Raw genomic sequence first — 27436 nt, 5'->3', positions numbered from 1 at the left:
ACATCTCCTAAAAGATAAGAACATTTTCTGCACCCTCCTTACTGTCAACTTTACGTTTTTTTAAAAAAAAATCCACTTGATGTATTGCCCAATACACAAGAATGAATCCATACTAAGGCTGGAATTAAAATCCTTATGTTGGGCATTTTCTACGAAGAGGACTCCAAATATATTTTCGACTATTTAAAGCTGGATTTATTGGAATCTCATTGTATTTAAACCTTTTATTTTATACTATAAATACAATATTCGTCTGTTTCATTTGGGGTTTTTTCCATTACTTTGAACCACGTGTGTTTATAAATGTTTATTTATTATTTTATTTATTGAACAAATTCCCAGATACAGCATAACTTTGCCATTTTATACTGGGACATGCTAACAAAAGAAAGAGAAAAAACAAGACAACAAAAACAATGAAAGCTATAAGATAAGTATGAAATTTCTCATCACCAGTGAACCGTATAATAATAACTATTATTAGCATTTCTCTCAGAACTAAATCACTGTTACCCGGTAATAGGAACAAATATTTCAAACACTATCCAACTGAGCAAACGAGAGAAATTCTTTCAATCTCATTTAATAATTTGTTTGAAAATACTGAGACAAAAATGTAAAATAAAAACACATTGTACACATATTATCTAGATATATGCATTAATCCAATTTTAAAATACTTGTCAAGTTTCAACGTGTGATGTGAAAAGCGTCTTATGACATCATTGGTTATGAATTTTAATTCTTTATATTGTCTCCAACGCTATGTTACTGTAGAGATATATTAAGTATTAAAAATACCAGAAACATAATTCCTACTAATCTTACATCAAGCGAAAAGTTAATTTAAAATTAACATTAGGCTAAAATGAAATTATTAGGTACAATTACAATAGAAAAAGCCATAAAGAATCTCTGAATTCCCTGTAGTAATTTGATTAACCACCGCAATGATGTTCACCTGAAACATAAGAAAATTTAGATATCGAAAGGCAGAAAGTCGAATTGGCTCTTCAATTTCCACGTTAAACCAAATAAGATTAAAGGAACAAATGAACATCGAAACTGCCGAATGTCTCATATTGTCTTCAATATATGAGAAATCTACTCATAAATTTGATCTTCCACGCTTATCAAATTGTTGATAAATATCTACTTTACTTAATTGGAGGAGAGAGTAGAATATTTGCATTTTGATATCAGGATTTGGTATTTATACAATTACTTTGTGTTATCATATTGTAATGAATATTAGAACACTTGAAGAACTTTATTCTCCAATCGGTCGGCGTAGAACATATTCAATTTTTTGGGGATCACATTTTGAATTTACCTTTTTTTCGTTAATTACATTGTTTATGTTTTACGTTACTTGGAGTTCCATATTTTGAGAATCGTAAGTTACTTGCATAGAAGCATAGATTTTTAACTAAAAATATTGTCAAAGTATTGATTGATAGGTCATTGAGTACTAATTTTTCTCCTCGTAGTCTGTCGATTGAAAATCCCATATTTCATCAAATTGAGACAAATATTCCTTTCATTTCTTTTCGCGAAATTAATGTCCAAAAATCGAACAAAATATTCGTATCCCCTCGAATTCGTATAACTGTCTCATCATCTAAAACACAGTATGACTGGTTTAAATTGAGTGTATTTGCTGCAGTTTGAACTGATGACATCATATGGAAAGTCAATAACATGAAGAGACATTAGACGAGCAAAGTGCGAATAAATAAAGTTATCTAGCTTCCCTCTATTGGCAGTTCCTTTATGCGATATTACATTAAACTTCGTGATTTTGTAAAAGTTTTAAATTTTATGAAAAGTTGGATAGGGCAAAATACCGTCATTCAAAAGTAGTTTATCTTGTCTTCTCTCTTCATTTTACCATATACCTCACAATTCAATCCATTTTTATAAATTAATCTGTTTTCATTCTCCCTTTGAAACAACCTTTAATGATTTATTTTACCTGATATTTCTAAAACTCTGTGACTTGATTTCCCTTCAAACTAGATAAGCTTATTTATTTTTCTATATCCGCATTAGAAGCTTTCCAACCGTATTTGATCAACTTTGCGTAATTACCATCACTGCTTTTTGTCGTGGAGTACTCAATATGAAGCACTATCGTTTTCTCAACTCTCTTTCATGTCGCTCAGAATATAATTTTGTTCCTTCTAAAAACTTTCAACATTATTATATTTGTCTTCACTTGTAATGTTTCGGGCTGCACCTGTTTCAGATCTTCGAGTGCGCGCCACGACTCCTATAGGTACCACTCAAGTGAGATATTTCAGATGTGCTGTGTACTCGGTATGATATTTTCAACGATGAACAACACACACAGATCCCCGAGTACCACCTAACCCGCATCCTTTGTCAGTATTAAAAATTAGCGTTCACAATATATAGCCATATCTTAAATAGGCACATCCACGTGCAAAGAGAGGCGTTCGACTGATGATAGAATCTCAAGGCTTGGACAATGAACGTTGCTTCGTTCCCAGGCCGTGCTTGTTAACGATGTGTAATATAGTGTAAAGGGTTCTTGTCGGCTTATTTCGTACCATCTAAATTTTCACTTCACCAATTATTTTATAACCAAATACCTAATTCATTAGCTTAGGAAGCGTAAGCGTTTGATCTAAAATCGGAAATTGTATATATTATTTCATTACATAGTCCTTTCTGAAATATAATGAACATTATTTTTAAAGTTCAATTAGTTAAGAGTCCAATCAAATCTTACGCTGGCAGAGATTCTGTAGGAAAATAGAGAAGCGTCTCTCATGAAATAAAATAAATTGAAGTTTCAGTAGTTTCGAATATGCATACAGTATCATAGTCATAATATTAAGCAAGTAGACCGAAGTTGTCTTTCTAAGTTGTCTTTCTAAGTTAAGCAAGTTGTCTTTCTATCGTTTCAGCGCTTAATCAAATCATGGGTTGGGCCTTTCTGGGTTGTAGTCATACTACTGTTTCGGCACCTTGCAATGTCTTGATTCATACTATTATTAAAACGTTGATGTTATCTTCACAACAAATGCTCTGACGCAAACACATAAGATCTTAATATGAAAGAACTTTAAAAAATACTTTTATTATTGTATACTCTCTAAGCAATGATATCGGCAACGGCACGATTCATCTGATGTTAAATTAATCTCCAATAGTTTATATAAGAGTAAATGTTCATTTGCACTTGAAGGTTGTGTTTGGTAATGGATTAAACGTAACCACGTATCAGTTTCAACAAACGATGAGCATAAGATGATAGTATTTTATTCAAAGCGTCAAAATATTATGAAGTAAAAGAGTATAATGTTTTATTTCAATTCAATATCACGACAAACATTACCCTCTTTACCTTTTTGTCCTACAAGAAATAGATAAAATATGAAATTTGATATTTCTTTACTATCTGCATATTATAGAAGAATGTTACATAAGTACACAGTGAATCAGCTGTATATAGGGGCTGAGCAAGAATACTATCCAATGGGTGAGTTGTAAGACGCTTCCAGCTGGTGGGATCTCTGGTGCAATTTCTAACCAGCTGAGTTTGTGGTATACAATACTTTAAGTCTAGATAATCCTGTTCATTCCCAAATTTTCATTTCACCAATTATTCCATTATCATTCCTTGAGTACCCGTTTTCCTTATCCACCAGAAAAAAACCATGAGACCATAAACTGGAAGTATTCATTTCGTTTTCAATACTACACAACTACCTAAACATCGGTCAACCTAAATAAGGGAACTAAATGACAAACTTTTATCTTACCTAAGCATTCTTCTTTCGAAATGCATTTTCCATTATGTTCTACGAATCCACTTCTACAGTAACATCGCAATTGAGCCGCTGCTGCACATCCTTTTCCTGGTTTTGGATCCCTAACGTCAGCACATGTCTCTGGGCATAATCCCCCAAAATATGGACCAATTTCGTTTGGTCCACATGCTTGTAAAGTAAGAAAATACTTGACTAATTTATTACATAATTCAAGTGAAGAATGAGGTAGAGTTTCTCTACTAATTATGAGGTAAATATATTAGTATTGTATTTACATTTGGTTTCAACTTAACCAAATGATTGGAGCCTTAATATACATACATAATTTCACAAATGTAATTGGATATTCTTAGTTAAACACAAGTAGGGAAAGCACATGGAAAAATTATTATTAGTAAATGTACTTTAAGATGTAATCTAGAAATATTTTAATATTATTTCATATCTTTAATTAAAATCTAATTTAAATCACGATTACCTTGTTATCGATTCATATAAAAAATCTTTCAAAACAACTCAGAACTGCATGATCATTTGGGATATATTTTCAGTAAAAAGAATCTGTACAATACGTTTTGTATTCGCTGATTGATGCAATTTTATATACTAATCAGTATTGAATAATAATCATTGTAGAAACCAAAAACATTATTTGCTTAAAAAGTCATTACATTGCATATATGTAACAATATTATATTCTTACTTTTATGGTGAATATTCGGTTTACATATTTAGAGGAAATTATTTAAGTACTTGATACAAAACATTACCCAGATTGTAAATCTTCTTCCCACATTTCTCCTAAGTGACTGTAAATAGTATACATAAAATTACATTCTTTGTAGATATTTAACATATGTCTGATTGTCGTTGTATATACTAGTAAACAAGTAAACATTATAATGTGTTTATTTCTGTGCAAAACAAAGCGTTTCATTGGGTCCTGAATCAATTTATCTCATATCCTTTTCAATCAAAAAGATTCGTTGCTCTGAACGTAAGACATTGATTAGAGAAAATAAAATGTTTTTTTTTTATTTTAATAGTTAACTTAATTAATTTAAATGTAATATTTTCCTTAACATTTGAACAATACTTCATAATTAGTACTAATAATTTGAAAATTATTACCAATTCCTATTCTATGGGCAGTTCGTGAAACATATTTAAAGTAAAACATTGCTACATATGATGTTATATTACGTGGATATTAGGAATATGTTTTTCCTTTTTGCAGTATGTTTAACATTGAAAACCTTACTTTTTACATTGATTTTTCGTTAATTCTACATTAACTATAAGTTTTTTCGGTGTATTGTTGTTCTTTTTGAAATTCACGGGGCATGAAGTTATCTTGGATAATACTTATGACCTCTTTATATAGGTTTTTCAGTTGCATTGACGCTCATAATTTTCGTTTCCTCTATTTTGTTCATTTGATAATTAACAAATATTTTGTTTAAATTGTATTATTTTTCAGTTATTTAGTTCAATTTCCTCTACTAAGCAGTGTCTTTATTATTTACTCCAGTGATTTAACAAGAAGCATCATATTATATTTCTACGTAATCATAATCATAATCATAATTGCATTTTAAGAATAACGTAAGATTTTTCCATATTAAATGACTTGGTTGTTCCTTGAATTAGCAAGAATTTTACAAATGAAATGAAATGAATTGTTTTAGTCTCACGATTATGGTAGCTATTTTAAGCAGTCGCTGATGAAAGGAAGTAAGTGAAATGGTGAAATAAAGAAAGTGGGAGGAAACGGAAGACATCCAAGGTAGCAAGCGCAAACGGTGTTAGTCTAGTACAAAACTAGTTGGTGCTCGCTGGGATCAAACCAAGGACACCATGCACTAGAAGTGAACGCTCTCGCACTACGTCACCTTGAGTCACAGAAAGCTTTACAGTTAATACAAAGAAACTGAAACTAATTTTTTATTGTACTTGTTTACTGGTGACGATTAATTATATTTTTTATATAAATTATACTAAGCGGTAGAGACTGAGAAATAAATTATCACACTTGGCAATGGAAAGATATATTACATTCCATAAAACTACGAAATCTGAATATTAAACTACGTGATGCAGTTTATATCGGAATGGAATATACAGATGCCCATAGTAAAATATGGGACATTCGTAATTTAAAACTAAAAATATTACTCAGATTATTTCTGACCTCCAATTCTTTATTCGACCTTCATTGCTGTAATTGATACGTAAATGGTCAAATAGGTAAAAGAAGCGAAATTTTAGTAATCGATATAGCGAAAATTGTGAAACGAGGCTAAACAAATCAGTTACTACATATTGTTTATTGGTTTCTGAACATTTCAAAATAAATCTGTTATTTATTCCGGGTTGTAGACGCAGAAGATCTAATATTCTTGATGATGACGCATTATAGAATACCAAGAGATATTAAAGAGAGAGAGAGATTGAGATGCATTGATAATGCTACCAAAAGACGAATGACCCAGAAACAACTGATCAAGTGATAGTAATTGAATGATCAATATATACTCAAACTTAATGTTAGAGTTCTTGAAAACCTTAAGACGTAAATGCCTCCGTAAGTTTCAAAATCGGAAAACATTATATTAAAACTTGTACTGTATGTGCCATTATCTGAAATTATGCTAGTTGTTGGGATCAGCAATAATGTGGTCAGTTGGTACAATTTGGTTTTGACTGTACGCGGGTAGAATATATGGGAAAGTATTTTAATATAATAATAATCAGCTAGCTTAATAAAAAATAGAAGAGTGTTGTTACGTTAGGATGTTGATTATTTAGTAAGTTGTTGCAGATATGATTTTGAATTACGTGAATAATTTGAAATAAATTTAAGCGTGAATAATAATTTGCAGGAATTATAGAAATGAGTTTTAAGGATATTGCTGTATTGAAAAACGAACGTGTTATAGTTGGATCAGCAATAAAATACTTATCACTTAAAACGGTACTATATTAATGTTCATTTGGTAGTTTGAAAATAAGCAGGCATGATTGTTTTGCGTTACATGGTTAACCAATTTAATTCTAAAATTAAGTAATAGAGATATTGGTAGATTTTTACAAAAGACCATAAGATTGGCGCTGTCGGAAATAAAGAACAATACGCTTTTATGTGAGGGGAAAGTGGCTTCCTTCAGTAATTTTTCAACTTGACATTGAGGCAAATTGAATACAAGTTTAAATTTAAAGGCTGGAGCAAGTAGCACTTTCGACAGTTTTGCGCGAAGACACAAAAAAATCAAATATTGTTAGATACAATGAGTTCACAGGCTTACGAGTAATGTGTGCTTCTGTAAAACCTGCAAAGTCGAAATATAAGGATTTAAAAATAAAAAAGACATTCTTCAACACTAAGGAGTTAAAACAAATGAGCCAGGAGAACGTTTCAAATTTCATAAGATCTCTCAACTAGACCATAAACAGTTTCACAGTTTGTAATGGTCCTAAAAAAACAGGCAATATATTTTAATTCTAGACCTTCCTTAAACCACTCCTAGAGATTCCAGTTTGTTTTGGGGATGAACAACAATCTGGATAAGAGACAAATATTAGTAACAATTTCTCTTAATTTTCAACAGATAATTCGTATTGCGTGGGAGGTACGAAAGAAACCGTATCTCTTGTAACATAGCGTGGCACCAGGAAAAAGCAGGAGTGAAGAACAGCTTATACTACAAAGCATAGCGACTCAAAAAGAAGTACAAGGTATGCTGCACCTTATTAGGTATAATTAGATTCACCAAGCAAAAGTGATAGAAGGATGGACAAATACAGATATTGCGTTTCCACGCTAAGGAACAATGCTCGGCCTTTGGGAAAGGTGCTTTAAGTGCACTGCTCTATACCACTTTGCTTCTGCATGCACACTACAGACTTTAGGTAGGGAAACCAACGAGCTACGTATAGACCGATCAATTGTAGACAATGAGTAGGATTTTGGAACACAAGCCAAACTTTTTGGTGCGAATCCTTCAATTTTGTCTGCTACCTTCTCCTAGTGGGCCCTCTGTAATGTCGTAAGCATAACTAGCTTAGCGCTGGACAATAATTGAAGAACTGTTAGCAATTAGAAAACCAAATCTTTATTTATTCGTTTTGATCGGAAAACATTTGAACACAATTCATAGCCAAAACAATTGAAAAGCGTAAAAAGGAAAATGATATTTTAGCCAAAGTTGACTATATTTAAAAAAAAGCGTAACTAAACGACATACAAAACCACCCCTGTCGCGCAAAGTTACCATATTTATAACAAAGAAAACAATAAACGACTGCAATATAGAAAAAGAAAATAAAAAATTCGAGTAATGACATTTTATGAAATTGTTGTGCATGTTACAAAGACAAATCAGTAATAAAAATTTAAGATTCATGCGCGCACATAAACGACGTCCATGAAATCTGAAAACTAGCCGAGTTTTGGAAACAAATGGCCACATTCCTGCACTATCCATCTTAAGATTTTGAAAAACGGTTTCTTTTCCGTACACTTTGGTGTCCATCCTTACCTTTTGCATTGCGTTTAAAACACAATCCAGGCTATATACGGACGTTATACTCGCAAGTAAAGAAGAAAACCATGAATTAGATTTTATGCGCTAGAAATATTTCCTGTGCTCATACTTATTACATGAGTGCGTGCTATCATAATTTACCTAACATGAGAAGCAATAACTTCTGCCTGTATCTTGGAGATTTCTAAATCCCCTACGAGGTCATTTAGTTCACCCTGAGTTATCAGAGGGGATACAATGTAGATGTGCTTGCTACATAACTGCTTCCTACATGTGGACACACAAAATGGACACATTTCAATATCGACCATGCGATCCCACTAGTGGCATTCATTTAATTTACCCAGTTTCTTTGTGAATCCCCTTGCACAATTTCAACTTGGCCTCAGTTGTTGCATCCTTATTGGTATTCAACCGTGTACATCATATACTATCGGATTTAGGGAGTATTATCGGTGAATTGGCAATGACTTTCATGCTCTTGATGTTATTTCTTACATTTCCGACGCTTTAAACTCACGCTTACTTAGTATGAGTGCATATCTGGGCATTTTTCGTTAAGTGTTTCCACACATACGAATGACCATGCTTCATCTGTTGTTCTCTACCGACACTCCAGATGTCTTTCTAGAGCATTTGAGTACAAATTCGCTACACTTAATACTCCGAACGTCACTGTTGGCCAGCATTCGTGCCTGGCGATTACACTAGTTAACAAATTTAAACTTTTTGTTTGTTACATGAGAAAAATCACCTGATCTTAAAGGAACTTTTTGCGCTGAATTTGAATATGCACTCGGTTTCTCTCCATCACGTACAGTTTTCCCGTAACAGAGGGATTTTCGGGAAATTCCCTCAAAAATTTCCCTTTTTCAGATATTTTATTCCCCTAGCTCCTGTCCCCTTACATATAGTAACATAGAAATTATACCTAAGTATACCTTGATTTATATTTAATAAACCCTAAAAGTCTCGTAAAAATCGCTTTGTTCTTTCTAGAGAAATAAATATATTTGTATGTATACTGTGTGCACTGTTTATTGCACCTGATAGTAATGCTTTCAGATCTCCTGAGTTGGGGTGAAAACGATTTGCTTTATTACTACAAACACAGACTTAAAAATGAATATTTACAATAGTCAACAACACACTTGTATTGCTCTCTGTAAATTAGAAACGTGTATAAAAATAGAATGTACTTCCAACGTATATTTTTTTAAACATACAGTATATGTATATCTTAATACATATATATACAATTCTCCAAGTTTTTTCGTTTTGTTCATGAAATGGTTATCAATATTTGTTATCAAATGTAACAGAATGCAAACGAACTTCCACTTCCCCAGACCCCTACCAACTGAGAAGAGATATGGCCAAAATACTCTGATGATGATCATGACCTTGATGAACCATCGACATCAACATGTACATCCAAGGATCCAACGTTCATCCCTGACTATGTTCGCGAGCCACATTTCATCCGGCAATGTGAACTTAATGACCTAGTCAGTGATTTGCACCTGACAAAACAAGAGGCGGAACTTCTGAGATCAAGGCTCCAGCAGTGGAACTTATTGGATGCAGAAACGAACATATCAGTGTACAGGAAAAGGCATGTTCAATTTTCAAGCTATTTCTCAATGCAAAATAATGTGTGCATATGTACGGATATAAATGGGTTGATGGCGGAGCTAGGAATTCCTTACGTTCCAGAAGAATGGAGGTTATTTATCGACGCGTCAAAGGTCAGCCTTAAAGCTGTCCTTTTACATAATGGAAATAAAAATCCTTCTATACCACTTGCGCACTCAGTGAAGATTAAGGAATCCTATGACACCATGTCAACTTTGCTAAATTACGAGGACCATTGTTGGCAAATATGTTGTGATCTCAAGGTAGTTGGTATTTTATTAGGACTGCAGTGCGGTTACACGAAGTACCAATGTTTTTTATGTTTATGGGATAGCCGAGCTGATGACAAACATTATGAAGTGAAGGAATGGGAACCTAGAGTGAATTACGTACCTGGAGAATGCAACTTCAAATACGCTCCTTTGGTAGATCCTAATAAGATATTACTACCTCCACTTCATATCAAGTTAGGACTTATGAAAAACTTTGTCAAAGCCATGGACACATCTGGTGAAGGTTTCAAGTATATGCAAGATAAGTTCCCTAACCTGAGTGATGCTAAGATTTCAGCGGGTGTGTTTATTTGTCCCCAAATTAGGAAATTAATGCTTGATGATAGCTTTGACAGCAAGTTAAACAGTGCTGAGCTAGCTGCCTGGACAGCATTTAAGTGTGTTGTGCGCAACTTTCTGGGCAATAACAAAGCTGAGAGTTACACAGAAATCGTACAGGACATGATACAGAAATACAAAGAGTTGGGTTGTAGGATGTCTTTAAAAATCCACTTTTTGCACTCCCACTTCAGCTTCTTTCCTGCTAACCTAGGTGCTCTCAGCGACGAACAGGGGGAAAGATTCCACCAAGATATAATGGCAATGGAGAAAAGGTACCAGGGACGATGGGATGCTTTAATGATGGGGGACTATTGTTGGGGTCCTGTTAGAGAATGCAACATTTCTTACAAAAGAAGGAAGTAGTGTACGTTTTTGTAACCCAATGGAAGTTTCATATATTGTGATAGTTTTGATTGTCTTTTCATGACCTTTTGGTACATTTGTATTATTGTTTATTGTAAATTGTCACACTTGTAAATTATATTGTATTATATTTTATATATGTGTTTGTGGTAATAAAGCAAAACGTTTTACCTCAACTTAAGAGATCTGAAAGCATTACTATAAGGTGCAATAAACAGTACACACAGTATACATACAAACATATTTATTTCTCTAGAAAAAATAACCCGATTATTACGAAACTTGGAGGGTTTGTTAAATATGAATCAAAGTATACTTAGGTATAATTTCTATGTTAGTATATGCAAGGGGACAAGATCTTGGGGTGTAAAATAAACGAAAAGGTAAATTTTTTAGGGATTTTCCCGAAAATTCCTCTGTTACGAAAAAGTCGTACGTGATGGAGAAAAACCGAGTGCATATTCGAATTCAGCGCAAAAAGTTCCTTTAAGAACAGGTATTTCCTTTTATGTAACAAAACCTTTGTTAACTAGTGTTATACAACCACACACGACGGGCATGAAGGTGTCCGCCATTTGGTAGTTGTTCCAGATATCAACTTAATACAAAATAATTATTCTTACCTGGTAAAAACTCTATCAATTCATATCCATTTAGACCAATTTTCATTGGGCAGATTATCCGGGACTCCCTACGGTCCTTTGGGAAATCCCTTGCGTATGCATGCTAGGATTGTGAAACATGTAAAATACAATACAGCAGGTATGACTCCTTCAGTGAATATTTTGCCCGCCCTCTTTACGTTGGATAGTTCCGGAACTACTAGCGTCCGAAAGTCATTTTCCCACGCTTCTGAGACCATGTAGATCAGAAAATATGTCCGATAGCCGAAAGTTCAAGAGATTCTTTTCTTTTCTTGTCTCATGGTTAAGAGCCATCTCCCAAGAGTTGTAACACTTATTTTGCAATACCCGATATATATATATATATATATATATATATATATATATATATATATATATATATATATATATATATACGTATTGAAGTATATATAACTTCGTGTGAGTGTGTGTCTGAGAGAGAGAGTGTACGAACATGCGCGTTTTCCTGCATTTCTCTTTATTGTTTCATTTATTACAGTTCTTTCTTTCATCCTTTTCATTTTTGTAACAAGTTTTCATATCTATTACAATTGTTGCCATGCCTCCTGTAAAATGAGCAATAGGTTTATTGTAGGTGAATGATAGATAAATACATAAATATGAGATACGGTGTAGAATGAAGTTGGACTATCCCATGTCAGTGATGCACACACTACTCGCAGAGCATCCACAGACTTCGAATACACACTAGCACAAGCCTACATATTTAAAAGCAAAGTGGAATAAATACATTTCTTACCAATCTTGTATAACGCAGATAATCTTAAATTTATCTAGGTGAGAAGTCCTTAAAAACTAACTATTTACAACGATTTTGTCAGAGATAGGACACATGTATTACTTAAAAATGTTTCGCATAAATGTTGATGTTTGATACGTTTCCATTTAAATTAGTTAACAAATTACTTATACATAAATATGAAAATAGCAATTAATAAGCACGATTTTTTAATAATTAAAACTATTTGTAATTCTTACCTCTACATGATTCCCTGGGAATACATTCATCACCAAAACGCGCATAGCCATCCTTACAATAACAACCATTCCTAGGAGATAGGCATAGATCTTGCGGATGATTGCAAAAGCTATCGCAACGATGACCCAAGGAAGCTGGAATTTCATCTTCTGTGCATGCTGTAATACATACATACATACAAACATATATATATATATATATATATATATATATATATATATATATATATATATATATATATATATATATATATTTACATCAGCTAATGCTTCTGGCAACAAATACTATTCGAAGCTTTCTTGCACCCACTGGAAAACGTGAAGTATATAAATATTTATTTGCATATATTGTTATTGTAGACTGTTCCCATAATGCCCACCGACTTCGATTTTACAAAATTTGAGAAATAAATTTCACTTTTTATTTAGTGGTCAATTTGAAGGCATTTTGTTATACTACCATTAAGAAACCCATATACATCATATTACGAATCAATCATTATGGAACAATCTCATGTGTGACACGCAGCAGTGGTACCAATCTTTGAAAGTTTCATTTACAACTTATTTCTTTTTTCTTTTTTAACTGATTTTGTGAGTAATGGTGTATTCAGTATAAAGGTACAACAAGATATTCTCTTTCTCTCTCTCTGTCCCTGTGTGTGTGTGTGTGTGTGTGTGTGTGTGTGTTTGTTTCTAGTTTCCGGCGTAAGCGTGTGGATACTACCAGGTATACTTTCGTGTGTACAAATGCTAGTGTGTGTGTGTGTGTGGCGCGGGTATATGAACTATTAATTGGGATCGCGTAGTGGAACTTATTAATATTAGTACGTACATACAAACGGCTGTTACTTCACACGATAACTTTGGACGAATGCGTATTTTTAAATTCTGCTTTTTGCAATAAATAAGTAGAGTGATTCCTCTCGAGGGAGTTCCTTTAAATGGTAGCCCCTACCATGTCCAATTAAATCACAAATTGCCGCAATCGTTTGTACATTGTTTGTACAGAAATGTACAGGCCAAATTTTCGTTTGTACACTATTAGGGGCGACGCCAGAACGAAAACAAATTGGGGGCTGTCTAGCTGGTAGCCCCCCACCAACATGTCCTATTCAATCACAAATTATAGCAATCGTTTGTACTTCGTTTGTACAGAAACGTGCAGGCGAAATTCTTGTTTGTACACAATTAGGGGCGCCGCCAGAACAGAAAAAAATGGGGGCTGTCTAAGTGGTAGGCCCCCCCCCACCATGTCCAATTGAATCACAAATTGACGCAATTGTTTGTACATCATTTGTACAGAAATGTGCAGGCGAAATGTATGTTCGCACGCAATTAGGGGCGCCGCCAGAACGAAAAAAATTGGGGGCTGTCTAAGTGGTAGCCCCCGACCATGTCCTATTCAATCACAAATTGTCGCAATCGTTTGTACTTCGTTTGTACAGAAATGTGCACGCGAAATTTTCGTTTGTACATAATTAAGGGCGCCGCCAGAACAGAAAAAAATGGGGGCTGTCTAAGTGGTAGCCCCCCACCATGTCCAATTCAATCACAAGTTGTCGCATTCGTTTGTGCATCGTTTGTACAGAAATGTGCAGGCGAAATGTTTGTTTGAACAAACTTAGGGGCGCCGCTAGAACGAAAACAAAATGGGGTCTGTCTAAGTGGTAGCCCCCCCCCATCATGTCCAATTGAATCACAAATTGTCACAATCGTTTGTACTTCGTTTGTACAGAAATGTGCAGGCAAAATGTATGTTCGTACACAATTAGGGGCGCCGCTAGAACGAAAAAAATTGGGGGCTGTCTAAGTTTTAGCCCCCGACCATGTCCTATTCAATCACAAATTGTCACAATCGTTTGTACGTCGTTTGTACAGAAATGTGCACCCGAAATTTTCGTTTGTACATAATTAAGGGCGCCGCCAGAACAGAAAAATGGAGGCTGTCTAAGTGGTAGCCCCCACCATGTCCAATTCAATCACAAGTTGTCGCATTCGTTTGTGCATCGTTTGTACAGAAATGTGCAGGCTAAATGTTTGTTTGAACAAACTTAGGGGCGCCGCCAGAACGAAAACAAAGTGGGGGCTGTCTAAGTGGTAGCCCCCCTCCCCATCATGTCCAATTGAATCACAAATTGTCGCAATCGTTTCTACTTCGTGTGTACAGAAATGTGCAGGCAAAAGTTTCGTTTGTACACAATTAGGGGCGCCGCCAGATCAGAAAAAAGGGGGCTGTCTAAGTTTTAGCCCCCCCACCATGTCCAATTCAATCACAAATTATCGCAATCGTTTGTACTTCGTTTGTACAGAAACGGGCAGGCGAAATGTTTGTTTGTTCACAATTTGGGGCGCCGCCAGAACGAAAACAAAGTGGTGGCTGTCTAAGTGGTAGCCCCCGACCATGTCCAATTCAATCAGAAATACTCGCATTCGTTTGTACGTCGTTTGTACATAAATGTGCAGGCGAAATGTTTGTTTGTACACAATTAGGGATGCCGCCAGAACGAAAACAAAGTAGGGTGCTTTCTAAGTAATACCTCCCCACCATGTCCAATTGAATCACAAATTGTCGGAATCGTTTGTACTTCGTTTGTACAGAAACGAGCAGGCGAAATGTTTGTTTGTACACAATTAGGGGCGCCGCCAGAACGAAAACTAAGTGGGGCTGTCTAAGTGGTAGCCCCCGACCATGTCCAATTCAATCACAAATTGTCGCAATCGTTTGTACGTCGTTTTTACAGAAATGTTCAGGCAAAAGTTTCGTTTGTACACAATTAGGGGCGCCGCCAGAACGAAAACAAACTGGGGGCTCTCTAAGTGGTAGCTTCCCATCTATATGTCCAATTGAATCACAAATTTTCGTAATCGTTTGTACATCGTTTGTACAGAAATATGCATGCGTAATTTTCGTTTGTACACAATTAACGGCGCCGCCAGAACGAAAACAAAGTGGGGCTGTCTAAATGGTAGCCCCCACCATATCCAATTCAATCACAAATTATATCAATCGCTTGTACATCATTTGCACAGAAATGTGCAGGCGAAATTTTCGTTTGTACTCTATTAGAGGCGCCGCCAGAACGAAAACAATGTGAGGGTTTGTATAAATGGTAGAACCATTAAAAAAATGTGTCACATTTATGGAGTATTTTTCTAACAGGACTTTGTTCACACTATTGTGTGGTTTGGTTTGTTCACACTATCGTGTGATTCACTATATTGATCTTATCCTAACGATGATGGAATTAAATGTTTTTTTTTTTGTTTTTTATATTTATATTTATACTTACAATCATTATTGCTGAGTTAGTTTTTCACTCCTCGGTTCTTATTATTAAACTTATTCATTATTTCTTACGTGAACTGAATCCTTATGAGAAAAATGTATTTTTTTCTTTCTATCTTGCGCAGAAACCGTTATTCTCATCTCGTACAGGAAATTGATAAGTGGAAGATATAACAAATTCACAAAGTAGACTGTTAAAGGGAAAATTATAACACAGTATTTTGTTTTATTTGATCATCTTCATTAAACTCATTTTGCAGAAACTATAGAATGCATGGTGAAGTATTTTGGTGCATTCAGCATTCTGATTTACGAGTAGAGTTGCTAACTGGCCGGTATTTGCTGTAATTTTGATTAAGGCCGGTGACCGGTACAAACTTCTTATTAGACCCCTTCTGACCGGTATTTTGGAATCTGCAATCCATAATATAACATTGAACATCGAAATTTTTCAACAGTGCCTTTACAAACACAAATTTCCGTTGTATTATACATTATCGATATTTTTTAACGTATGGCAGTTTTTTTTATTTATTTAACATAACAAATTTGATAACACTTATATTTTATTGTAAAAGAATTTTAATCATTTATTGAGAGTAGAAAATGACTTTTTAAAGCAATTTCCTTTGTTTGAAGTGAAGTTTATAGAATAAATTTCATTTTATGAATCAACTATTGTTACATAAAGATTAATATCCAGTATTATTCATCTGTTTCGATAATTTTAAACAAGTGGCAATTGCTGGTAAATACAATAACGATCAATACAGTCTTCAGTTTCTCATTTGTACAGAGAATTTTGAGGGTGTGCCGGTAATTTTGTTTTCCTGAGTTGGCAACCTATTTACGAGGTTTTGTTTCAACTCTGCTACGTAGTGGCTCCGTACTGACACTCCGCATGCAAATAAGTATGTAAGGCTACCATACGCCCCGGTTTCTTAAAATTTGTCCCGGTGTGCAGAAATTTTCCTTCTTGTCCTGTTTTTTCTTTATTATTATTATTAATTACATATCAAAATTTCTGAAAAGATAATAAAATCGACTTATTCCTTTTGCTTTCAATTCCGACAATACTATAGGAACAATTTCATTCTAATCTTTATTATTATTGCAATCGCTGCTTCCCCGGATATAACATGCAATGTTTAAATCCTCCTAAGTAGCACTCTTATCACTAAAAGTAAGAATGTATACCCCGAGGTGGCAACAAATTCTTGTGACGTTGCAGACCAGCCCCGAAAACACATTTTTTTTCTGCTTCAGAAAAACAATTATGCAAATTGCTTTCTTTTAGTTCGCATTTTAGGTTAACAAAAATAAATCAGCCTATTGAAATTTTGAATCAACTTCATAAATCTGGATATTTTTCTTTATAGACATGTAGAGCATGTAAAGGTGGTATGCGTAATAATATTGAAAATATAATTTTTGCCTAAATATTGTATGTTCGCTGATTGCGTTTATATTGTATAACAGCTTCTAGCTTCTATAATAATTTTTAGCACTGTTGATTAAGTATGGACAGTGGCGTATTTACGATTTTGTTTCGGGAGGGGCTTTGCTAACTTCCGGGGGTGCTTTGCCTGAAAATATGAAAATTCTGCAAGATATTTCATATACTTTACTATAGTAAGTAAGATTTCGGTGGGGGGCTTGAGCCCGGAAGCCCTCCCCCTAAATACGCCACTGAGTATGGACTATATTAATACATTATTTTAAGTTGTATAACTAGTGCGATACTGTAGTAAAATTCGAAAGATAAAATTAATACAAAATGCAATATTTACTACTAATTTGTAAGATGTCCCGTTTTTTCTGTTTTCAAAAAGTATGGTAGCCTTAAAGTATGCTAAACCATACAAAATAAATTGTACTGTAAATAGTACCCCTCTGATAGTGCTCTCAAACGGGTCGGGTTACGGGTCGGGTTGTCGGGTCGGGTCAGTCGGGTTAGCTCGTGTCGGGTCACTCGGGTCGGGTCGTCACATTCTTCACTTATTTTCTATACGGAATACTATAAAGAGCTTTGTTGTGGAACTCAATTCGAAGTTGGTGAATGAATGATAAATGTGACTAATTGAAGGTGAAATAGTAATAAAATTTTAATTTTACCCTATATTAACTAATTGGTATTGTAATTGTAATTAATATTACTACTGACTTTTTTCCTTTATGCGTTTCTATGTCAAGTTAAATGTCACATTAAGTGAAATTGAAAGGAAATATCTAGTTAACGTCCCACGTTATGCACCAACGCTAAGAGAGACAGTGATGATGAGAAATAATTGAAGTGGTTGAATGAAGAAAGTGGGAGGAAATGGGAGAACACCGAGAAAACCCATGCACATGGGGTTTGTCCACCAGAAAACTTACTTGGTACGAGCTTTAATCAATACCCATGGACCTTCGGGTCAAACATCTGCCTTTGGGCAGGACACATTATTATTATTATTATTATTATTATTATTATTATTATTATTATTATTATTATTATTATTATTATTATTATAACTTTAAGAGAGCCCAAGAAAGTTCCGCCGCCTTTTCACCAACACCTTCGAACATTGGTATGTAACCTAAGACGTACCTGGAATATCAAAAATCGTCTCCATCAGCCTCGACGACCTTCTGAAAACGTTCTGGAAGGCCATGGATTCTATCGCAGTCGAACTTGGTGGGACGTGAAGTGAAGAAGGTATCAAGTGCATATTGAACCTCTACTAGCTGTTTGAATTGGCGTTCTCTAAGGTGATTGTCCAAGGAATGGAACAGGTGATAATCGGACGGTACAATGTCCGTGGAGTATGGCGGATCCAATAGTGTTTTCCATCCAAGGCGTAGAATGATGTACTGGGTCATTTTAGCCACGTGGGGCTTAGCGTTGCCTTGTAACAAGAGGACCCCTTTGCGATTCAGAACTGCTGGATCCAGACAGTACACAGTGACAGTACACAGTTGCATTGATGATCTGACCAGCTGGTAGCAGTTCCCGATGGACGATGCCTCGAGCAGTCCACAAAATACACAGGAGAACCTTATTCTGGCGTAGTGCTGGCTTGGGCTGTTTTTGAACCGGTTCATGGGATGCTAACCAACAATGACGGCGCCGTGGAGCTTCGTACAGGACCCACTTCCCATCACATGTCAACACCCTGTTCAGAAACTGCTCCTTCCTCAGACGAGACACCAAAGAAACACAGGTGTCTGCTCGCGTTGCTTTCTGGCTCCAAGTCAAATCATGTAGGACCTATCAACCCAACTTGCAGTGCTTCCCAAGTTGATGGTGGTGGTGCCGAATTGTTTCTCCACTTACACTGAAAGGTAGTACCAGTTCCTCACATGTCTGTCTTCGCCTCAATTGTTGCCCGAAGATCTTTATTTTGAACATCTGTTTGTCTTCCGGCACGTGGTGCGTCTTCGAGTGTTTCGTCACCGTCCTTAAACCGTCATACCACTGCACTCTCCGCGTAGTCAAGACACCCTCACCAAAGGCCTGTCATATCTTCCGCTCCGCGGAGCAGCAATTTGAACTCGTACAGCAAACAAGCCCTTATGACGCTCTGTGAAGGCCCCATGTTCACTCAGTCCTTACGCACGTTCACGGTGTATCTGAACAGCCACAACCAAGTAGTATGTTGGATATACTTACTAGTGTTGCTCACGAGACCTGGTTTGGGGCATTCTCGTTTCGAAAATGTGTCGTGAAGGTCGTCTGGAAAAGTGCATATGTTTCTATTGAAAGAGCTCTGTCTCATCTCGTACCCTTTCATGAAAATTCTGTCTCGTCTCGTCTCGTCCAACAACTGACCTTCACCTTATATCCATTCGCATTCAACTCACGGTGTGAGGGCCAATTGAACACAGACCTCCACAAAGAGACAGAACTTTCTTGGTCAAATTCAGATTATTATTATTATTTTTATTATTATTATTATTATTATTATTATTGCTGGGGTAGTGATTTGACTTTCTCCGCAATAAAATACTTGCTAATTTTATATAACGTTGCAAATATCTTCTAGATAAATTAATCAAGAAAAAATAAAAGGTAATTCCCTACAGAATGATATTTCAGTGCAATTAGTTCCTTATGATTCTATCAGACAGCAACGCTGTTTTTAAATAGAAAAATCGGAATGTTAACGTGATGAAATTGTTGTTTGTTACACAGCAAAAAATATTAAAAGAAGTTCTATATACATTCCTTACTAGAAAATAATGTTGTCTTTAGAACTTTTATTCTTTTAACCTTCAGAACTTGTCTTCAGAACTCAGGCAAATTTTATTTTGACTTTTGAACTTGATTGCCTAAATTTTAACCTTGGAAATTTGGATGTGGAGTAAAATAAAGAAGGTTAGCAGGGTAGAGAGGAAAACAAATATGGAAATGCTGAAAAAATGCAAGAGACGAGAGCAATATTAGACGATATAAGGAAGCGAAAAATGGACGGATCACAAGTTTTGATCTTGCTAAGGGATTGCATTCTGAGGGATGTAGTAAAGGGGGTGATATCAGGAGAGCGAGAGTGTGTAAGAAGGTTGGAATTGATAGATTGTAATAAGGAGGGTGGTACTTTATGTTGGGTTGCGAGGCAGATATTAGCGGGAAATCGCAAAAATGGAAGCTTCTTACCTAATTCACGGAAACTGGCCTGTTTATTAATGGGAGAACACTGAGGAGGAGGAGGAGGAGGATAATTATACTACAAGTAAAAAAAGCCGAAACAATGGTTTATGCATAAGAATTGGTCAGCATTTTTTTTCTGGTGGCAGTTTTGTAAAGTTCTAGCTCTCTCAAACTGGTTAGATTGTAAGGTCAAGTCACTCGGGTCGGTTGTCGGGTTAAGTCACCTCGGGTTGGTTCACTCGGGTCACTTTGGGTCGGGCCAATCGGGTCAGCTCGGGTCGGGTTGTCGGGTCGGGTCAGTCAATTTGGGTCACGGGTGGGGTCGGGTCGGTCTTCAACACATATAATTTCTACGAAAATTACAATATACCACGGTTTATACCTCATTGGACTTCCAATAAAACGTTTTCAATGATGTGTACACCATGTCACCATTTTTGTATGAGGGAATGTCTAGAGGGATTTCGTGGGAATTTGATGGAGTGTAGATTCCTGTGTGTGTGTGTGGGGGGGTGTATGTGTGTGTATGTATGTATGTGTGTGATACCTTACAGGATACAAGATGTCGAGGAAGTGTGTAAATAAACCGGACAATTTCTGTTATGTATGTGGGGAGCTGATATTTAAATCACAACGTCGATGTTTTACTCCACTTGTGAGGAAGTGTTATCAGTTATATTTTGGTTGCTGTGTAGGAGACCAGGATAAGAACTGGGTTCCTCACTACATTTGTTGTACTTGCGTGAAACGTCTGACTGGGTGGGCAAATGGTGGACGAAACATGAACTTCGCAGTACCGATGATCTGGAGGGAACCAAAAGGTCATTCTTCAGACTGCTACTTTTGTATGACACAGATAAAAGAAATAAGCAGTAAATCTAACCACACAGTACAGTACCCTAATTTGCATCAGCAATTAGGCCAGTTCCACACAGTGCAGAATTACCTGTACCGGTACCTCCTCCTCATCTTACAGTAAATGAGGATTACGTACTTGAGGCAACTATTGAAGTTCCAAATGAAGATGATGATCCTACTTATATAGGAAGCACATCTACATTGGATTCCCATCTGATAACTCCGGGTGAACTAAATGACCTCATACGGGATTTAAAACTCTCCAATACACAGACAGAACTTCTTGATTCTAAACTTAAGGCTGGAATCTGCTCCATCGTGACACTAAAGTGTGTATTTTTCGAAACCTTCATACAGAGTTTCAAAACTACTATTCTCAAGAAAATGATTTAGTGTATTGTAATAATGACTGTGCTGTGATGGATAGACTTGGACATGCACATATAAGTACAGAGTGGAGATTGCTTATTGACTCTTTGAAAACTAGTTTTAAGGCTGTCCTTTTGCACAATAGCAACAAATTTCCTTCAGTGCCTTTGGCTTATGCAACTAATATGAAGGAAGCCTATGAAAACATCGAAATAGTGTTAGAAAAAATTCAGTATGAGAAATACAAGTGGACCGTTTGCTGTGATTTACAAGTCATTTCTTTGTTAATGGGTTTGCAGCTTGGTTATACGAAATATTGTTGTTTCCTCTGCGAATGGGACAGCAGGAACAAAGCGGAACATTACATCAAGAAGGAATGGCCAACGCATGTATTAACTCCTGGACAGAAGAATGCTGTTTATTCCTCACTGGTGAGCCCTGATTAGATAATTCTACCTCCTCTTCACATAAAGTTGGGACTCTTCAAAAACTTTGCTAGGACAATGGACAAAAGTAATGCAGGATCTTGTTACCTCAAGGAAAAAATTCCTCGGGTTAGTGACGCTAGGGATTTTTGTAGACCCCCAAATAAGATGTTTGATTCGTGACCAAAAATTTGAGGATCTCTTAACTCTGGTTGAGAAAGCAGCTTGGTGTCCATTTAAATGTTTAACAGAGATTTTTTTAGGAAACAAGAAAGCCCCAAATTACCGTGAAATTGTGAGTGATTTTCGGCAATCATTCAATGAAATGGGTTGCAACATGTCCCTTAAAGTTCACTTTCTAGACTCCCACCTGCATTTCTTTCCTGAAAAGCTTGGTGCTGTTAGTGATGAGTATGGGGAACATTTTCATCAGGACATTTCCTCCATGGAGAAGAGGTACCAGTGACAGTGTAGTTCAAAAATGCTAGCTGATAACTGTTGGACACTTAAAAGAGATGTTCCAGAAACCAAACACAGAAGAAAGTCGACAACTAAAACATATTAGTTGAGGTAAGTAAGTGTCCATTTATTAAGAAGATACCACTCACTTCTTTTGTATTATTTATTAAGTAGATATAAAATGGTGACACGGTGTATACATCATTGAAATATGTTTTATTTCAAATCCAATAAGATATAAACCGTGCTTATATTGTAATTTTCGTGGAAGTTATATGTGATTTTATCTGCACTAATGAATATTGTAAAATGAACAGTACACATAGCATATTTTTTATATAAATATGTTTATTTCTCTAGTTAGAATAATGCTATTCTTATGAAACTTAGAGGGCTTACTAAGTATAAATCAGGCTAACATACAATATAATTTGTGCGTTTATATACCTAAGGTACCCAAGCTACAAGTATGAAAATGGTTTTAAAAAAAGAAAAAAAGAAAAAGAACAGAAATTTGAGGGGAAATTTTCCGAAAACACCTCTGTCACGGGAAAACTGAGGGTGATGGAGAAAAACTGATTGCAGATTCGAATTCTACGTGAAAAGTTCTATTAGAATCAGGCATTTTCTTCCGTGTGCCAGAGAAAAAGATTTTTTTTCAACTAGTGCAATAGGAACCATTTTCAAACTCATCAACCGTTATTCAAACCGGTTAATGTTGATCGCAGATATTAAAAATACTCACATCCGTATATTATTTAATACAAACGAAAATTTTACCTGCACATTTCTGCACAAACGATGTATAAACGATCGCGACAATTTGTGGTTCAATCCAACACTTAGACAACTCCCCTTTTTTTCGTTCTGTCCACGCATCTGATAGCTTAGAAAAAAAATTTCGCCCGCGCATTACTGCTCAAACGATGTGCAAACAATTGAGATGATTTTCTTTTGAATCGGACGTAGGGGGTGCTACCAATTAGGTAGCCTATACTTTGTTATCGTTTTGGCGCGCCCGCAATTGTGTACAAACGAAAATTTCGCCTGCAAATTTCTGTACAAAACCGTAACAAACAAGTGCGACAGTTTGTGGTTGAATTCGACATGGTGGAAGGCCTATCAATTAGAGAGCCCATAGTTTGTTATCGTTTTGGCGGGGCCACATTTATGTGCAAACGAAAATTTCAGCTGCACATTTATGTACAAAGGCGTACAAACAAGTGCGACAGTTTGTGGTTGAATTGAACATGGTGGGAGGGCTAACATTTAGACAGCCCCCCACTTTGTTTTCGTTCTGGCGGCGCCCCTAATTGTGTACAAACGAAAATCTCGCCTGCACATTTCTTTATAACTATATTCAAACGATTGCGACAATTTGTGATTCAATTGCACATGGTGGGAGGGCTACCATTTAGACAGCCCCCCCCCCCTTTGTTTTCGTTCTGAGGTCGCCCCTAATTGTGTACAAACGAAAATTTTGCCTGCATATTTCTGTACAAACGATGTACAAACGATTGCGACAATTTGTGATTGATTTGAACATGGTGATTGGGCTATCACTTAGAAAGCCCCCCACTTTGTTTTCGCCCTGGCGGCGCCCCTAATTACGTACAAACGAAAATTTTGCATGCACATTTCTGTACAAACGATGTAGAAACGATTGCGACAATTTGTGATTGAATTGGACATGGTGGGGGGCTATCACTTAAACAGCCCCCAACTTTGTTTTCGTTCTGGCGGCGCCCTTAATTATGTACAAACAATAATTTAGCCTGCACATTTCTGTACAAACGATATAGAAACGATTGTGACAATTTGTGATTGAATTGGACATGGTGGGGGGCTACCACTTAGACAGCCCCCCCCCTTTGTTTTCGTTCTGAGCTCGCCCCTAATTGTGTACAAACGAAAATTTTGCCTGCATATTTCTGTACAAACGATGTACAAACGATTGCGACAATTTGTGATTGAATTGAACATGGTGATTGGGCTATCACTTAGAAAGCCCCCCACTTTGTTTTCGCCCTGGCGGCGCCCCTAATAGTGTACAAACGAAAATTTGGCCTGCACATTTCTGTACAAACAATGTACAAACGATTGCGATACTTTGTGATTCAATTGGACATCGTGGGGGGAGCTACCACTCAGACAGCTCCCCACTTTGTTTTCGTTCTGGCGGCGCCCCTAAGTTTGTTCAAACAAACATTTCGCCTGCACATTTCTGTACAAACGATGCACAAACGAATGCGACAACTTGTGATTGAAATGGACATGGTGGGGGGCTACCACTTAGACAGCCCCCATTTTTTTCTGTTCTGGCGGCGCCCTTAATTATGTACAAACGAAAATTTCGCGTGCACATTTCTGTACAAACGAAGTACAAACGATTGCGACAATTTGTGATTGAATAGGACATGGTCGGGGGCTACCACTTAGAAGCCCCCAATTTTTTTCGTTCTGGCGGCGCCCCTAATTGCGTGCGAACATACATTTCGCCTGCACATTTCTGTACAAACGAAGTACAAACAATTGCGACAATTTGTGATTCAATTGGACATGGTGGGGGGCTACCACTTAGACAGCCCCCATTTTTCTGTTCTGGCGGCGCCCCTAATTGTGTACAAACGAAAATTTCGCCTGCACATTTCTGTACAAACGAAGTACACACGATTGCGACAATTTGTGATTCAACTGGACATGGTGGGAGGGGCTACCACTTAGGAATCCCCGACTTTGTTTTCGTTCTGGCGGCGCCTCTAATTGTGTACAAACGAAAATTTAGCCATCACATTTCTGTAGAAACGATGTAGGAACGATTGCGACAATTTGTCATTGAATTGGACATAGTGGGGGGTATCACTTAGACAGCCCCACTTTGATTTCGTTCTGGCGGCGCCCCTAATTGTGTAAAACAAAAATTTCGCCTGCACATTTCTGTACAAACGATGTACAAAACGATTGCGACAATTTGTGATTGAATTGGACATGGTGGGAGGGCTACCATTTGGACAGCCCCCACTTTGGTTTCGTTCTGACGGCGCCCCTAATTGTGTACAAACGAAAGTTTCGCCTTCACATTTCTGTAGAAACGATGTACAAATGATTGTGACAATTTGTGCTTGAATAGGACTTGTTGGTGGGGGGCTACCATTTAGACAGCCCCCACTTTGTTTTCGTTCTGACGGCGCCCCTAATTGTGTACAAACGAAAATTTCGCGTGCACATTTCTGTACAAACGATGTACAAATGATTGCGACAATTTGTGCTTGAATAGGACATGTTGTTGGGGGGCTACCATTTAGACAGCCCCCACTTTGTTTTCGTTCTGACGGCGCCCTTAATTGTGTACAAACGAAAATTTCGCCTGCACATTTGTGTACAAACGATTGAGACCATTTCCGATTGAGTCTGATAAGGGGGGAAGGCTGTCTAAATGGACGTCTCCTTTTCACCTCTACTGTAATTAAATTCTTCCTCGAGAAAATCTGTAATCAACACTGTCAGTAGCTACGTCCTCGACTAATATACCTTAACAAGTACAGCTTTATTTTCGTATATTTTTCAACAGTTAACCAATTTAAAACTATCGCAAACAAGAATGTGTAGTCAACTTCTTAAATACTTCGCTCGCCGAAACCCGTTCAGCGCGTGCAACAAGCAAAAACAACATGTTTGGCGTCTCACAAATGGAAAAGGGGGAAAAAAGAGAAGGAAAAGCAGCACGGCAGTGCCTTATTGCAGTCAGAGCTGACAACATAGTTTCGGTCGTCACTAACGCGAATAGACCTACTAGCGGTGTACAAGAGTTATACAGTTACAATATACGTCGTGCCACAGTAGCGCTACAGGCGGAATGTGCACGAACTACAAATGAATATGTTCCCTTACAAGCATCAGTCACTGTTGCACCCTCTTTACATTCTACACATCCTTTTTTCTCCCACTTTTTGACCTTGACAAGCAGAAGTACCAGGCTTTCCGAGTTCACAACCATAAACTGTTTGTGTACAGAGTACGTGTTCAGTTCTTCGAATGACTGTGCGCGCGAAGAACAAGGGTGACTACCGTATACGGAAGTCAGTAACACCCGGTTGCAATAATAAATGTAAAATACAAATATAGAGCCTTGACAATGCCGTGAGGATGAATATATATATATATATATATATATATATATATATATATATATATATATATATGCATATAATGAAAACAGTTACATGGAAAGTACTTGGGATTGAACGGGTGAATACTCACAAAAGACCAAGCATGGATATTAGCACCCTGGAAGCAAACAGGGATGTCCGTTTTTCTGTAAAGAGTGTGTTGACCTTCGAAACAGCAGGGTAGAATACAGCACGTACCATAACTACAGGACAACCATAATGTTTGACCCCGCGCTATTTGTCAGGAGAAGTGTTGGGTGCATGGAAAAATCTGCTATCACGTATACCATTACTTTTAGAGACAATATTTTGATTGAAAAAATCGTTTTAAAGGGTCCCCTGGAGGGTCCCAGACAGCGCCCAACTAAAATTTTCAACTGGTAGGAAAAGTAAAGTAGTATATCTTTTGAAAGGTATTTTGGAAAGAAACAAGCTGGAACAAGCCCGAATCTGTATGCACATCCTTTGCAAAATGGTGGTCACAGTCTCTTCTGGAAAACTGTGATGACATTTTGACTGCCTTCAATTTTATACACACCGAGCGTAGAAAGACATTGCTTCATCTTGTTTCTCTTTACAATATCTTTCCAATAACATACTACTTAACCCCTTACCATTTGAAAAATTTGGTTTGACTA

The 27436-nt window shown here is 36.5% G+C and overlaps 1 protein-coding gene across 1 annotated transcript in view; it reads right to left on the bottom strand.

Annotated features, from left to right (window-relative positions):
• Positions 1 to 27436, bottom strand: part of LOC145693916 (SCO-spondin-like) — a 131963-nt gene that overhangs the window by 34749 nt on the left and 69778 nt on the right. Inside the window, exons 4-5 of the mRNA XM_081770077.1 lie at positions 12600 to 12758; positions 3792 to 3968 (exon numbers count right to left, since the gene is read on the bottom strand). Coding sequence (XP_081626203.1) covers positions 3792 to 3968; positions 12600 to 12758 — 336 coding nt within the window. The remainder of the gene's footprint in view (positions 1 to 3791; positions 3969 to 12599; positions 12759 to 27436) is intronic.

The sequence above is a fragment of the Thermobia domestica genome, chromosome 9 (assembly GCF_964235325.1).
Source record: "Thermobia domestica chromosome 9, izTheDome1.hap1.1, whole genome shotgun sequence".
NCBI classification, from domain to species: Eukaryota; Metazoa; Arthropoda; class Insecta; order Zygentoma; family Lepismatidae; genus Thermobia; species Thermobia domestica.
This window is presented reverse-complemented; position numbering and strand designations above follow the sequence as displayed.